A 17,655-nucleotide genomic window follows, 5' to 3' on the forward strand; every position below is an offset into this window, starting at 1 on the left:
AGGAGAGTGGTTTTGCCGACTAATCAGAGTAGTTCAAGGTTCGAATCCCGTTCAGGTAATATATAAAATTGTTAAGAAATAATGGCGTTCAACATTGGGAATGGATAAAAATAATATTCAAATTATACATATCATATAGCAACAAATCGGAAATATATCAGCTAATGGGGATAAGATATGCACATAATAATAACACCTCTCCTGATACCTGGTGAGATGAGTTAAAAAAATAAACAAAACCAAAATCTTTTTTTTTTTATTCAATTAAAAAAAGCATTAAATCAGCAATGATACAACCGTTTCAATGCTAACGTTATCAATCTTTGCTACCAATTCTCGCCAACTTATTGACATTGGCAGCGTCTCGTTAAGGTCACCTAGCAGTAAAGCGGCCGTATATTTTACCAAAAGCTGTTTTGAAATAGAACTGGGGGCGCATTAAATGCTTATTAGCATTACTGTACCTGCATTTGAAGCGCATATATTGCTATTCAAATGCAGCTCTTAATGCTTATTGGTTACCTGGGTAATGTTGTTTATAATGAATCGGAAACCGAAAAAGGTGTTGGCGTCACAAAAGTATTTAACTGGCAACAAGCAAATTTGAATATAGGGGAAATCAGGGTAAAACCTACACCCTCTGCATTTTCCAGGTAGAAGCATTACTCTGCGAAATTCCCAATATTCCTTGTGCACACTTATCTTCGCTATCAAACCAAACAATTAATTTAAACCGGTCAACAAAAAGGTGACTGCTCGTGTAATATTTTGTTAATGAATTTGAAGTGTTTTTATTTAGAAAATTCAAAAAAGATCGATACTTTTTTGAGCGTAATTCATCTTAGATCATCGTTAGAGTATTTTGTGAGGTGGACGGTGGCTCAAAAATTTTGTTGTGAAATTTTGAGTCCATTCGGGGTGAAATCGACACTTCCATGACTTTTATGACACTAGTTGGATCCATATTCGTCATGTTGATTATCAAAGGATCATTGAAAGTAAATGCAAGATTTTACATGCGACCAAATATTCAATAATCAACAATTCAATCGCGGTACTTACATAAACGTTATCCAAATTGACATAATTTTTCTGATCGAACTGCACGTTGTTCAGATTGATTATATTTTTCATGTCTGTCCTCAAAAAAGTTATCCAAAAGTGTCCTGAACAATCTTGAAATGCTCGAATGCAAAGTAAAAAGCTCCGAACTTCCGCTTTGAAATATTCTAGTAATATTGTTCACCATGCTTAGTGTATGAAATGAGAAGGTTGAATAAATGATCGTCGTAGGATTATTTAAACCGTCATAGATCGATCTTACGCGGATCTTCTCTACTTTATCTCCATTCATAATAAACCCAAAATAAATTCGGAGCGGCTCGTACCGTTCCAATATATGTATAATAAAATATTTTCTAATGAAATCCACCGCGTGACTGACGGATGCAGCATTTTCAACGGTTTCAACTCTAAGAGAGTTTGAATTTCAGCAAACTTACTGTATCGTAAAGTACTACAGCTAAGATAGGAGTAGTTATCCTTACACAGCTGCTCAATTCTCTCAGACATGTGTTCACATGCATATATTGCACACCGAACCATACTATGTCAAACACATTTTAGTGTGAACGAATTTGGGCAGTATTTTTCTAGATACGTTCTTTATGACCTCTCGGTACCGGTCATGTTATTAGCCCCTTCGGCAATATATACTACACGGATATCCTGCTTGTATGGTATTCCGTCTCTATTAAAACAGGCAATCACAGTCTCGTAAAACGTTTCTGAGTCAGTTTCGATGATCTCAATCGTGGAAGCAGTCTTAACAATAGGGAGTAAAAAACTTGAAAATGCCGAAAAGATAAAAAGTTTTTTTTTGAGCATGCCAGCGAAACAGCCAAAGGCCAAAAATCTCCACTTTTTTTTAAATTTTCACAGCTTGAAAATCACATCAAAAAAACTGGCAAAATATACAGGAAAACTGGAAGGTTGGCAACTCTGCCCACAACATAAAAACATCAATTTATGTACTCTATCAAAATTCGAATTTTACTAAAAAAAATTTCAACCGTTACTGTAGAATGGTTCATGTAGAGTTTAAGAGATATTCTGTAACGATTCAAAAGTTCAAAACAAAAACTTGGGATGTCGGATTTACCCTGATTTCCCCTACATAATATATTCTACAACTGATGTCTCCTGTAGGAAATCTTCTCAATTTTACTTTCACATCGTTTACGTTTTGGAAATCGTGTGATTTACACATGTAAACGTGATAAATAGGACGATTGTGTTGATGCCACGACCGCGCCTCATTTTTCGCTGGATTGTCAGCATACCAAAGCATATTGTGTCGGCTCGAATCTGACACAATATACGTTAAAAGTGAAATGAACATTCTCAGCCGAAACGAATCGAAAAAAATGGACGTTTCTGGAAGAAACCGACTTCTTTGATAAAATTTAATTCACCTGTCTGAGACAAATAGCTGCGTTAAATCATCGTTCGATGATAAAAATCTATCGATTTCTCCTGTTTGTTTCGTCTTTGTAACTACATATTGATAAATATTAATTCGAATCATTGCATCGATACGCGTGTTGTCCAGCAGATAATTTATTTGGATGGATGACAATAACATGATTAACATTTTGCTGTCCGTGTGTGATCTGAAGGATTTCAATACACTAAGGGTTTTTACGCGGTTTCTTACGAGGTTTTTTTACGCAGATTTTCCAATTAGCGCGCATTTTCCAATTAACGCGGTTTTCTTTTACGCGGATTTTCGAATTAGCGGTTTTTTTACTCGGATTTTCCAATTAACACGGTTTTTTACGAGGTACTTATTCCCCACGTAAAAAAAACTGGGTGTAATTGATTGTGCGATTGATTTTTTTTATTTGGGTATTGTGTTTACAAAAATACTAAAATGAAAAGGATAAAATGTGGGTTCTCATGTTTTTTCCGAAACAAAATGTTAAAAAAGACACACAAAAAATCTATTCAGAAAATGTTTTTTTTGCATAGTATCACCCTAATCGGTATCGAATATACAATAATCGGTTTCCTAGCGGTATGTAAGATAGTTTACGACCTGTTCTCATGACTAACAAACGTTTTGTGCATAATTTCATTAAAATTGGTCGAGCCGTTTCGGAGGAGTTCGGCCACGAACATCATGATACGAGATTTTTATATATATAGAGATATTTATGGGAACATTAATTTACCTTCGATTATTAATCTAATTCAATTTTAAATTCTTCATAATTGTCCCTGAGAGCGCTTCACTTCTAAACTTTACGTCCTACTCCGGGTTCAACTTCAGTTTCGTATGACGGTGACAACAAGACATGACTTTCAAGGACTTTCAGCCACCTTACAAAGCCTCACCAAGGGGATGAGTCCGATGTTTGAGCACCCGAAACCGAGCTCCCGGAAATCCGTCACATTCGCAAAATATTCAATCAATCCAAATCTAGCGTACAAAAACATAATTTCCCACAGCAGAGCGGATCCTGTCCCGGGTCCCGCCAACGTTCGCGTTCGCTGAGAGCAGCAACAATAATTTGTTCACGTCAAATTCCGACATTAAACAGCATATTTCACGCACTTGTGATTAGACCTGTTACCGGAATGTTGGAATGACGGCTTGCCCTATTTATTGTGCTTCATGTATCGCAAACAAATCGTCGTTTACAATTTCATTCCTCCGGTTTCCTGTGTCGTTACGGCTGGATACTAGCAGTAGTGGCAGTGGATGGGGCGTCCCCTCTGTCATGTATACACGAACGCACGCACGCACGCACGCTTTGTCGGGTAGGTGTGTGTGGGTGTCACAGAAGCCCCCGTGCAATCAACTTGACACGCAACATTCGCACCGAGTTCGGTGCGTTCTGTTCGAGATGTTTTCGAAGTGTTTCTGTGGATGAACTTGCAGGCCTTCTAGGACTGATTCAGTTGTTCTGAATAAGTTCATCAACGCAAGCATCGCGTGTAACGAATCGTCTCAACCGGAGAGTCTGTTGCGCCGCAGACAATTGCGTTGGACTCCCCTCTTTTCTTGTCTGGAAACGCACAGGTACTTGGGAATCCGCACAGAAGCAAATAGCGGGTTTTTTTCTCTCTCCTGCTACTCCATCATCCAATTTTCTTCCCCATCATTAAATGTTTCACTCCTCACATCCTCGGCTCCAAGCCGGGTCGGTACGGGAACCATGATGAAGAAGAACTTGAATCATCCTTCCGGCTAAACGCCGGGCAAATTGCCTGCCAGGCGAGTCATACCCGGAATCAGAAAAAAACCCTCGACACTCCAATCATTGTTACGTTCTTTGCGTTCCTTGGACAAGGGGTTCCGGAAGTGAAGTAAGAGCATTGAAATATTTAATACCAATTTCCATTCTCTATTCTTCTGCCATTGTTACGCCTGTTTTATGAGCAATCGAAGGGGAAAATTGCACCGCACGCAACACCGACCGAAAAGGAAACTATCGACGCGGACGAAATTGCAAAAACGATTATCCCACTGGCGAACAAATAAGAAGCTCTTCTTCATGGTTCCTTTAGCGGAAATTTCCATTGATTAACAAGACGAGAACGAGGAGGAAAGGAAATCTGACCACAATTGTAACTCGGCGTAGAAGTTTAACACTGATGGTGGTCGCATATTTCAAACATTGAGAAGTTATCTGTTAATGAATAAAGTGCTTCTCTACGAGTATGAATATAGCTTTTGCGGTCTTCGCTCAAAATGATTTTGAATTATTAATAAATCTTAATGGTCAACTTTCAGTGGCAATCGCTCGCCATCTAATTGAGATGTAAACATTTGGAAAACATTTATTCATCCTGATCTTGAAGGAATTGCCTCCTGCTTGAAATTAGGCCTTAGTTCATTACCGCATTCTCAAACTTCCAATTTACCGCCAAGCAGAAACCAACTCGACAGCCTCATTACCGAAAGGAGGCCAACAAAAGAAAGTGGCATCCAATTGATTCGGTCGATCAAAGTTCAATGGAATTTATTTCTTCATTAATAGAACTAGCAGCATCCGAGCTCCGGATGCCGTTTCTCAGCCTCAGAGAAGACGATCGGACAACGAAAACGACAGTCGGAAAGGACGACTCAAGTTTGCTGTTTAATTTTCCATTTCATTTGCCGTCGGTACCGATGATTCTTGTGTTCATGTCCCTGACAGGGCCCGAGCCATCCATTGTTGGCAAGCTTCTCACTTCCGAGGGAGCCTAGGATGAGGGCAAATCTTCATCAATTCAGTTAAATCGCGTTTCAACTACGTCTGACTGAGAGCTGATACACGAACGCGGATGGAGAAAAAATTGGTTGTCCACAGCGCGTAGTTTTTGCTTCCGCACGACGACGCGAAACGTTTTGCTTGACACCGCCCCGTAACCACCGAGCTAAAGAGAGAAAGGATTAAATGAAATTACTCCGCCAGTCGAAACCATTCCCGCAGCCGGGATTGGAAAAACGAGAATTCGCTGGATCGGGAGGGTTCGCCATGGGTGATTGACCAGTTAAGCTTTCCTAAACAATAAATTTTCTCGGCCACTGCAAAGCATTGCTTCCTTTCGTTTTTTTTTTCTCCTTGCAGTTTTTGTTCGTGTGGCGTAATTTTGTTCGTCTATCGCTATTTTCCGACCGCGACCAGGCTTCCGAAAGGAAAACCCCCATTCGAGCGTGGCTTTTCTCATCTGGTGTCTGCTGCATGCTCCGGGACTGTGTGGCTACAATGCGGTTTTCGCGATTCGTTTTCACACTTTTCGTCTTTCCACCACGGGTGGATAATGCACAGCGCAGATTATAATCTTGTCGAGTGGGAGGAATGCGGGGGGAAATATGCTCTGTTGGGCTGGCGATGAAGACGCTGATGTTTTTTGATGGACAAACTTTATTATATTACTCCGCAGGATCCTTGGCCACAAGCACTACTTGGTATTGTGGACACTCAACCAAATGTGGCATTTAGTAAAAAGGAGTGGGCAAATCGCATTTCATCGGGTGAACACTGGATTTGACATTGTCTAACGGCTGAACAAAATAGCGTGTTAAGTTACTGGTGATAACGACTTCAAAGCAGTGACTCAAGGAATGAAATTTATTTCATGTAATAAGTAAGTGTTATTTCATGTAATAAGTAAGTGTAAGTAGGGGAGGACGGGGTAAGACGGTCACCCTAAGCATATAGTACAATTAAACACAATGCATACAAAATTGAGGCATTTCATTATGTCAGCATCGATCTTCAGGATGTTTCCCGCAATCAAGTAGATTTCCAAAAGTTTTTCTTTTTATTTCATAATGTTAGGGTAAATGGTCTTGGTTTGTCCGATTTGGGGTGTTTTTACGCAACTAGTAAATGCAAATCGATTTCTCTTCATGAAAATCACACATAATCGATACGAGTTTGGGTTTGTTGAAAAGCCCCAAGTCTCTAGTTGCTAATACTACCATAAGGTGTTGAAGTTATTAAATTTTTTACGTTTTTTAACGATTTACATCAAAGAGGAATTATGATCATGTTTTGACCGCCTCTGAGCATGGTTTGTCCGGCTTCAGAAATCACCATTTTTTAATGAAAACATTCGAATTCTCAAGTAGATTTTGCGTTTATCATTGCTTGAGTTTACTGTCATCACATTGATCCTTTCATAATTTAGGCTTTCTTCAGAATATCGCATTTTCTTGGGCATTTTAAAAGTGTTCACTTCAAGACACTCAACATAGAGAAACTTTATTTCTGCTAAGCGCGAAGGACACAATAAACAAACTGCAGCGCGCCAAGCAGTTGCCATAGAAATCATGTGGACAAAAAAACATTATTCAATTGGTCAACTCATGATCAGAATTGAGTTCATCAAAATGCGTCAATTTAATGGTTTAGCTATGTAAATCTGATACAAATGGTGTGCAAGAATGATGTTTGCAATATTTGTAAGCGTTATAATCCAGAAAAGGTCTGAATACGTGTGAAATAATCATCTGGTGATCGAATAAAAGTTAGCTCGAATGAGGGGCGCATTGACATCAATAGATGGTGTATTTTATAATCCTTTAGAACATGTGATTCCGTAAAAATATGCTATAAAACTACTGTAAATCATTAAAAAGACAATTTTATTTATATGTTTTGAAACATTCGAATGCCTGATTTGACAAAGTTGTGCTGAATTAGAGCATTTAAAAAAGTGGACAAACCATGATCATATTTTCGACTGGACAAACCAAAATCATTTACCTTATATGATAAATTAAAAAAGGTATGAAAAAGGTGCTACTAAATTCATGACGGGTCAAGTAGGCCACCACTAAGGGGTTGTCCACATATCACGTGGAAAGAAAAAGCACTATTTTTGACACCCCCCTTCCCCTCCGTGGACAAACATGAACATTTCCTATACCCTTCCCCCTGTTGACCACGTGGACAATTCTTATGTGGGACATTTTGTAGCATAAACTGGCGTAAACTGGCTGAGCTGCTTAAGTTTTGGAGAAAATCAAACAATGAAATCAAGGACTTCGTTAGTGGAATTGAGTTAGTCGAAATCATCGAAAAAAAAGCTGAAGCGAAACAAGACCTCAGTGGTATAAAAAATAGATATGGATATCATCACGCTGTTCGCGGAGCCGATCTGGCGTGGAGGTAACATCCATACTTCTCACGCTCAAGATAACGAGTTCAATTCTCACTCCCGACATTCTTCCAAAATGGAAGGTAAAAGTGACGAACCAGCCAGAAGCGTTGAAAGTCACTAATACAGAAAAAAAAATCACGCTGTTCAAAACATTAAAATGGTGTGTGGTGTTATGTAGTTTTGATTTGATCAACACCTAAATTGCTCAAACTAATAGACGTTAGTCAGTGCCTAATACAGGTCGGACTCGATTATATACAAACTCGATTATATGTGATTTGATTATATACAATTCTGGACTCGATGGTATACAGTTTGAAATATATTTTTTTTAACATTTCAAATATGACTTATTTCAAGAAAAAATGTAACCTTTCAACGTTAAAGTGAAATTTAAGTGGTGTGATAAAAACGGTTTTTTTTTATTTTTGCTTGAGTTTTCACCAGGGAAATTATGAAAGATAGAAGTTGGGTGGCAAAGATCAAATTGTAGAGCGAATAGAGAACTTTAATTTGATTGATAGAAAAATCATGTTTATTATGAATTTCTAGGATAACATTAATAATAACACATTAAAAATTCCTAACATTCAAGTTTTCACTTCCAAATAGTTTTAATCCACTAATTTAAATGTTCCACATCTATATCTTGTACTAAATATCCTCACCTTTCAAATGAAAGCAACAGAATCGTCTTCCGAAGCGTACTTTTGAATGTAGAGCTAGTTTGAGGCAACAGAGTCCGAAATAAAAAAAAGTTCTATAACTCTGTCATTGTTGGAATTCGAATATTTGCATAGAGGGATTTTTTTCATCGAATCCTGAGAGATTCTAGATAAATTTATTTCTTTCATGTGAAAAAGGCGTATTCTGACTTTAAGGGGATGAATCAAAAATTAAATTCTTCGTTTATATTCAAATAACGAAAACTATATGCATAAAAAACGGATGAAAAATTGTTTTTTGTCTCGATTATATACAGTAAAAAAATCCTGGACTGTATATAATCGAGTCCGCGCTCTATCTCATGAAATCTTTCGTCATCCTTCACGCAACTTGAAAATTCCATCATCGCAGCACTTCTTTGTTTTGTCAAAAGACTGCGTAACGTGCTTTTTATGATATCCAATGAATCGAATTTCTTGTCCTTTAATTATCTTTTCCACCGGCCCGAAAAAATGATAATTTAAAGATACTATATCTGAAACAAAACTTTCTCCTGGTAGATACAGACTTCGAGGATAGCTAACGGAGATCATTTGCTTAGCTAAAAAATTTTTTTCACCCAATATTGTTATGAATGCTTAGATTTTGCATCACTAGTCACGATTTGCTTCAAAACTGTGAGTTTGGAAATACGACACCTCATTTTAAATCCATTAACGCGTTATCCGCGATTTTCGTTATTCGCGGTGACCTTGTCAGACTATTTCACGAATAATCGAGGTTCTACTGTATTTGTAATGAAGCTGCTAATTCATGTGTCGTGTACTGAGGATGGTTCTTGATCAGTGGCTCGATTTGATTATCATTAGCAGGGCCTTACCATTTCACAATAGTGCTATTCTCTCTTCACGAGAATATCTTTTCAGCTTCGTACAGTCTTGTTTCATTTCACGTTCATTGCCTTCATCCATCATACTAAAGCGAAAATCGTCAAATCGTCAAATGAAAATGAAAGATTATTATATCGAATAAAAATGTCTTATTTCGAATGAAAATTTCTTTGCAGCTCAAATCGTATTCACTAAAAGAAATGAAAATGACTATATGATAGAATATGCAGTATGCCAGCAAGCGTAATCATTCATCGGATCTGGTTGTAAGACTAATATACCCATAGCATAGAATCCGTTTCTGTTAAAGTCTCGATTAGCTTAGCTGTCATCCTTGGTGGAGATAGTTTTGCTATTGTCATGCAAAACCAAATCACACACCAAAATCCTGAACAATTATTTTTTTGGTGAACCGATGATAGCCTAGTTTAATGATTCTTCCCACAATTGTGTATTTCAGAATCTTAATGGAATAGCGCCAATTTGACATTTAATTGACACATTAACTTTGAAACAACAATTAACAATGAAAGACGTTGTTCTACGTCAAAATCGACCGTATATATCTAGAAAAAAGGTGCTACTAGGTCATTTTTGTAATGAATGAAGCAAAATATTTACAGACAAGTTACTTTATGTTTTTGGAGTCGTTAACATTTTTATAGCTGTCCTAAAATATAAAAACGCAAATTTCGAATTTTTCGATTCCAGGTCTGATTGCCATAGATTGAGAAACTGCTGTAGATCAAGGAACTTAATTTTAGATACGAATCAACGATGCACTTAGCGATTCGTCTGAACCACAACGATCTATTTTTGAATCTTGTGCTAATAAGAAATCCTTCTTTTTCCCAATGTATCGCCCCGCAGAACGATACAAACTATAGAACTAACCTTTCAGAAACGATGTAGCAACAAAACGCTCGCTCGACACTGTTCCAGTCAACAAGTCAATTGAGCACGTGAGTAAAAGATGGCATAAAAAGGTACACGTATGTATCAGTTGATGTGCCATTTGATTGTATGTAGTGACGTAATCGGCCAATCCACTTGTGATCCCAGTACCGCTTCATTCGTTCAAATCTGTACACAAACAACCTCCACCGCCGCCATCTCCGCCTGTCTCTTAACTCCGCACTCGCACAGATGCGAAAGGCGCTTCCCCGTGACAATTGTATCCAATTTATATCAGTTGAGGATCAGATCGAGATAATGTCGGAGTGGAACATGTTTGTCCTTTGGAAGCTCACAACGCTGCTGGTGCTAGCTACGACGGGGCTGTGTTCGCAGTCAGGTGACCACACCAGCATCGGAAGCGACACCACGCTTGATTCAGTTGTACCACTGCAGCATAAATCAATACCCCGGGATGGGGTCCATCAGCGACGATATCATCGGGGTCAATTGCCACCGAGCGCTGAAGTGAGGAAAAAACGTGATACCACCGACAGTGAATGGAGTAAGGCGAATAATGTTCCAAATAAAAATATTCTTCTCGGTGTTTCCCGGTGTACTGCACTTCTTGGAGCTATTCAGAATGGTACCCGTTTTTTTTTCTAGGTGTCTCGCTGTGGGAATGGCTCACCGGCCGTGATAAGCCGGACAGTTGCGTGATGGTGTCCGTAGGTGGCGTTATCGGTGGCGGTGCCTTGACGGGCGCATTCGTCGGGGCCGGCATTGGGAGCATTTTTACCGGTCCGGGAACGGTGGTGGGTGCAGTCGTTGGAGGAGTGGTGGGAATCTTTGGCGGAATCAGCGTTGGTCACAAAGCGGGTGCGGCCGCCTGTGATAGTGACTGTGGAACCCATCTGAACAATATTCATTGTTACTCATAAAGTTGATGAAGGTCAATATAGAAGGTATCGAAATTTTCACAGCGAAGAGTATTAGAATATCCGATATTCTCTCATTCCAGCAGCGCTTGAAGTAACGAGTTTTTTTCTGCACCTTCTCTACGAATCGTACTGCCAGATACCTTCAAGATACAATATGGTTACAATGAGAAGTTGATGAATGGTGTGCGAATAAAATGGGATTGCAGTGGCTATGCAGCGCAGCAAGTGTGTTTTCCCGGAGTAGAACATGAGTTACAAAAGCTTTTTCCCCGGTTAGAGCCAGTATGAATGGACTCCCCGCAATCAGTTGCACACCCTAGTCGCTTCGGTCGAAGCGATACATAAAACATAAGGGGTTGTAGATTACTTTCTGAAGTAATATTTTTCTGTTACTTTTATTTATTGCGATGGAGCGTACATGGTAACATAAATATTGCACATAATTTCTGTATGTTTTATGGAGACGTGGATTTCATTACTCCAACCACGCAAACATGCGAGTTTTTTTTGGTGTGCATTTTGGTCGAGCGGCTGAGTTACTACAATTTGTTTTCATTTGCAGTGCTTGCACTTTTTTTTCAGTGTGAAGGAATGACGGTTTGATATTATCGCATGAAATTTAACATGAAATTTGAATGCAGTACTCCGTGAAATATGACACAAATTAAATGATTAAAATTGGCTCAATTTATAATATTAATGGATACAGAGCGATCTTCTCTTTTCGTGATGTAACTGCTGGTGATTTAGCTGTATTTGTCAGAAATTAAATTCAAGAACTATCAGTTACTAGTCAGTTTTCGATGTTTTAGGTGTTCATCGAACGCCCTCTTTTGACATTAACAGATTTTATGACTTCCTGAAGAATAAATTAAATCGAGATCCAAATCAAGATCATACGTCATTGTAGGTGAGGTGAATGTTCCTATGAATTTGTCTGGTAATAATATAGTAGTTTGTTATAGCAATCTCTTACTTTCGTTAGGTTTTATATGTGGCAACACGTTTACTACACGCAATGTGAGTAATACTATATTGGACCATGTTGTATGCAGAATCATAAACGTGCCAAACATTCGGGATACTGTTTTGTCTGGTCTTAGTGATCACTCAATGATTGTACCTTCGTTAAGACTAAACGGTTGCAGTGTCACAACAAAACTGAAAAAATACGATTGTAGACTACAGGGTGGCGCATAAGTCACGCATCCGATTTGCACAACAAAAAATTTTGTATAAAAAAATGTCTCACGATACAAAATCTTTATTCTCGAATAAAAAAAAGATACAAATTCGACAACTGAACCGCTTAGGAACCAACACGCTTGATAGTTGCAGCGCGATCGTTATTTCTTTTCCTTCAGAGAGCGTTGCGTGACTTATGCGCCACCCTGTATAATAAACTAAACACGCGCTACTCTAATTTCTTGGAAACAGTGAGTTGTGGGCAAAGCGCAGAATTGTGTTTGACAAATATCTCGTAGACGTACAATGTATTGTTAGCACAATGTCCCAGAACCATTCTGCTTGAAGTCAACACCAAAGAATACGCTTGTCCTTGGATGTCATTTGATCTTTGAAAATTGTTGAAAATTAAGGAGAAATACTCGAAAAAGGTTAAACGCCGTCCAAATCTACAATAAAAGCACAACCATATTTCAAACAAAAGTTCAAGCAGAGAAAAGACAAATAAAAAAGCATCTTTCCTACAATTATTAAACAGTACGAATCATTTAGGGATGTGCAAAACAGTTAATTCCATTTTTTGGGCGATCCATAACCAGAGATCTAATCAAGCAAACGGTACCAAATTTGGCATGAGGAGGTTTTTGGGGGCAATAAATGCTTCTCTGGTAATTTTAATACAATTGTATCCGTATGATTTTGTACAAAATTCCCTAACACGGACTACAAGAACAGGCACCGTGGCGTAATCAACTTTGACGATGCAAGCAAGTTGCGAGGAATTCAGATGTGATTGACTCTTGTCAGGGCTACCAAATATTTGTACTAAAGAGTACTTATTTCTTCAATTTCTGTAGTGCATGCGTGGTTCCCTAGCGATTGTCAAGGAAGTGGAGGGAGGGATGAATCAGGATTCACTGTGATGATAAGAGATGTCAACCTTCCTGATATTTCAGAATTTTCCAGACTTTTTGGCACGTTCCCTGATATTATGTCAATTTTTATAAATTTTATACTTTTTACTTTATCGAAATGAAAAAATATCCATAATAATTATACAAAGTTTTCCTGGTTGTAAATAAGAACTGTCATAAAAGCCTACATAAAAAAGCTCTCCGGTCCACACTTGTATAATGTTTAATCTTTTTTCGTTCATTATCTATCTATTCTAAAACGTTTCGAGTCAACGAAGATACACTGTTGGTATTTATGAAAGCTTGAAGATGGCGCGAAAGAAAGATACCCTATCAGATTAGCACGCTCGTATGCGGCTTCAAATCGTTATGTTTAAAAAAACATTACTTGAGGTTTTAGAATGCTTGAAAGACGTAGTCCAAACTCTCACTTAAACTTTTGTCTATATATATTTCCTGTTATTTGTTTTTGTTTAATACTTGTCATCATTTGCGAAAAACCCGTTACTCTTTTATATGGAATACATATTCGATACGGAAAAGTAAATATTTATTGATTATTTTTATTTCAAAAATTCATTTATTCCACCTGAAATCCAGAACCTTACTCGTACTTCAAGGATGACAGATTTACATTTAGCAGATTTTGTATGTATAATATATTAGTGCATATAATTCAAATGCGGTATTAGTATCCATTATTTTTAGGTGAAATTCAAAACTAATTTTAATTCGTCCGATTTGGGTCAAATATTCACCGTTTTGTTGGAAAACTTGTTGCCATTCTAAAGGAAGCTTCATGATGTATCTATCCTAGAGGTCTTGGTTTATTATTGGTGAAAAACTAAAGCAATAGATTTTTACAATCTTCTCTTGATCGCCATTTCTTATCACTCTGTAAATTTTGCAATGCGAGAAAAAGGTGGTAATCGCTTGGTGACAGGTCCGGACTATATGGTGGATGCATTAAAACATCCCAATCAAGCTCTCGGAATGGTGTGGCCTTGCGATGTCCTGATGGAACAAAATACCTCTTCTGTTGGCCAATTCTAGACGTTTTTGGTCAATCGCTAGCTTCAAAGGGTTAATTTGTTGACAGTAGAGATCTTGATTGAGTGTATTAAAAAAAATCAAAGAAAATTAGAAAAAAAAAAAAGTAAATAAATAGTTTACATGGTCTCGGCACCAAAGGCGCTATGTTTTTTTTTGTATTTTTCCTTCAAGGCTGAGGTTTTTTACATAACATATCCATAATTCAGAGAGGCGTTATTTTTTTGTTCACGAGTTATGATTTTTCAAAGTTTACCGATGGTACGGAAAAATATTTTCCCCTTTTTTCCAGAAATGACATTTTTTTGAATTCATTACTTTTGAACTACTTTAGATGATCGATATATCAATTTGAAGCCAATGAGTTGGTCATATTTAAAAAAATAACACACTTGGGTAAAAACTGGATAGATGTTGTATAGTCACATAGAAATATTGAACGAAAACTGAAAACATGTTAACTTGGAAAAATCATAACTCATAAATGACAAATGCCACTCCTCTGATATAAGGATATGTGTGAAAAAAAACTCAGCTTTCAAGAAAAAATATAAAAAAGTATGGTGCCCGTGGTCCCGACACACTGTAAACTATGAAAAATAATTACAATCAATAATTACGGAAACTAAATTTTTTTTCCTAAGTATAATATTTTTCTAAACAAGAATATCATTAGCTTTAATTTGATACGTCAATCATCTAAATCGTTCTAGTTATTCAAAAGTTTTAAATTTTTGTGGTGGAAAGAGGGTAAACATTGATTTTTCGGACCATCGGTTAATTTTGAGAAATCGTAACGTAAAAACAAACAATAATGCCTCCCTTATGATATATTGGATATGTTATGTAAAAAATCCTCAGCTTTCAAGAAAAAATATAAAAAAGGGCACCAGGTCCCGAGACTATGTAAACTATAAAAAACAAATACAATTAATAATTATGAAAACAAAATCCAGTTCTTTTACAAGTGTGACATTTTTTCGGATTTGATATTTATATGCTTTTAATTTGCTATATTGATCATCGGAATCGGTTCAGTACTTCAATAGTTATGAGTTTAAAAAAAAATCAGTTTTGGAAAAAAGGGGAAGAAGTTAATTTTTCGGACCAACCTAAATGGAAATGGTCACCCTTACGGAAAAATAGAAAAATACGTGTCTAATGTTTAATGGTGAAGAACAAAATTACCTCTTTTCACGAACCATACAAAATCTTCCACATGTGCACCCGTGGCCAAGTGGTTAGCGTCTCACATTATCATGCCGGGTGTTCGGATTCGATTCCTGTTCTGGCCGGGGGATTTTTCGTCGAAGAAATTTCCTTCGACTTGCACTGAGGTCACGCGTATTCAAGAGCTTGTCCCTCGGAATACATTCAAGGCGTGTTATTTGGCTTAAGAAATCTCAACTAAGTATTAGCAAATGACGTTAGTTAGTGAATAGGTTGGGACGGCAAAAGTTCCACAGGGAACGTAAACGCCATTCAAGAAGAAGAAGAAGAAGAAGAAAATCTTCCATGTCCGTCGCATTCGAAAAATAGTCAATTCTGATAAAATGAAGCAGCCGGAATCAGTGATTGTTCAAACAATCGACTAATTGACCAAAAAAACTTAATGGATTGCAATTCCATCTGCGACTCGCTTCAGAAACGCAACGAAACTAACATTTTAAAACAAATCGTGACGGATGGTGAATTAAAATGGATCATTTAAATCAATTTTGAGCGGCAAAAACTTGGGCATCAATCACCATCAACTAACCCCAAAGATGGTGTTCTCCCGAAGAATGTCATACTCTGTGTGGGGTGTGATTGGGAATGAATTCTGTATTATGAGCATCGACCAAGTAACCCGTCGATAAATTCGGCTCGCAACTGGACAAATTGAAGGCAGCGATTCAGAACAAACTTCCAGAATTAGTCAGGGATAGTGATGATAGTTCTACGCAACGCAACGCAAAATCTTCATGTTCCTTTGACAACCCTTCCAACTTATCACAAGTTCAGGTCCCTGCAAAAATCTCTCAACGACAAAACTTCGACTTCATAAATATTTGTTTTTCTATAAAACAAAAAACTTTTAAAATATCTTGAACAGTTTTCGACGAGAAAGCAGACATATTCTTGGAGTATAAAATGTTTAAGCTGCGTGAAAGATGATGAAAAATTTTGGAACAAAACTCAATTGCCCATCTTTGTGTTGCTATAGAATCACTACGTCTAGGGTTTATGTGTTATTAATAACACAACCAGGACCCGAAATATTCGACGGTGAAAAATGAAGACCGACTCTACTCCCAGTAGCTCCGCTTCGACTAGAGCTGCTTCGGCAGTCACCGCCAACAAAAAAATGACTAGCAAATGAATTGACTTGCGTTGACTAGCGAGGATGACTGGTGAACTAGTCCAATCAGTGGTTATTTTAACTGACTCGACTAATGAATACAAATCTGCCTCTTCATTCAACTGACTCCAATCCACATTTCCATTTCTCCCTGACACTAATTCATAACCGCGTTCGCAATATTATTTTTAAGTCCATAGAAAGAGGAACGGAAACATGATTTCTGATGCAAAAAAGAAGTTACCCCATCAATGGACGGTTTATTGTCTACCCATCGTGAACTCAAACCAACGAACTTACACATCTATAAAGTATGCTATAAAGGTCCTCGCGTTAGTATTAGTTAGTATTAGGCGTGCAAAATAGCGCACACACACTGCACGTTATTTTATACGTGTAAGTAATTTTCGTGTACGGTACAAAAGAATCTAGCTCATCTGTAGCGTATGTCAAACCACGTTGAACTCAAACATCAATGCATGCACATGTACATGGAAGAGAGAAAGAGAGGAACGAATTCGTTTTGGCGGAAGTCACTTCAAAATGCAATGAGGACAATTTGACTGGGATGAATGGAATGATATGGTTGAGTCGGTAGAGGGAGATAGCGACTAAACGCCCGACTGACTGTTCAGTCGTTTTGGCGGAGAAACTGCGTGAAGAAGCCAAAATTTATTACTAACTGACTATGGATATAGTCAGTCAGATAGTCAGCTGACTATCCTCAGTTGACTATGACTATGCAGAGCCCTGATTAACAGGTTGAACAATACCTTTCAGACTGGAACACCCGAATTAAATCAGAACAATTTTGAAACGAGAACTGTTCATCTTACTGTTGTGAGTAAAATACGCTCAGAACCATACATTAAATTTAAGGTCGCAGAATCAAACTCTGGAGATTTCGAACAGCATCTAAAGAAGCCACATGAAAGTTCGTGCGTATCGACTTATTATTGACAGTTATCCATATTCTGATTTGCATTGTACAGTGTATTTGTTTGCTGGCGCTTGGATGAATGCCATCAACATCTTCAAATTAAGCATAACTATGCCGAACAATAATAATAAAGCTAAAATTATGGTTAAACATTGGATTTATAAATTAAATACAG

The 17,655-nt window shown here is 37.7% G+C and overlaps 2 protein-coding genes across 3 annotated transcripts in view; both read left to right on the forward strand.

The window, feature by feature from the left end:
* The window catches only part of LOC129765950 (uncharacterized), a 254,900-nt gene that overhangs the window by 33,638 nt on the left and 203,607 nt on the right, over nucleotides 1–17,655 (forward strand). The window lies entirely within an intron of this gene.
* LOC129769522 (uncharacterized) lies at nucleotides 10,385–13,648 on the forward strand. Of its 2 annotated transcripts, none has more exons than XM_055771850.1 (3): nucleotides 10,385–10,674; nucleotides 10,776–11,074; nucleotides 11,131–13,648. In XM_055771850.1, the coding sequence occupies exons 1-2, from the start codon at nucleotides 10,428–10,430 to the stop codon at nucleotides 11,048–11,050; spliced, it is 522 nt and encodes a 173-aa protein (XP_055627825.1). In that variant the 5' UTR covers nucleotides 10,385–10,427; the 3' UTR covers nucleotides 11,051–11,074; nucleotides 11,131–13,648. The 2 variants fall into 2 exon arrangements, with proteins under 2 accessions (XP_055627825.1, XP_055627824.1); XM_055771849.1 differs by having other exon boundaries at nucleotides 11,134–13,648.

This window comes from Toxorhynchites rutilus, chromosome 2, assembly GCF_029784135.1.
Source record: "Toxorhynchites rutilus septentrionalis strain SRP chromosome 2, ASM2978413v1, whole genome shotgun sequence".
Taxonomy (NCBI): domain Eukaryota; kingdom Metazoa; phylum Arthropoda; class Insecta; order Diptera; family Culicidae; genus Toxorhynchites; species Toxorhynchites rutilus.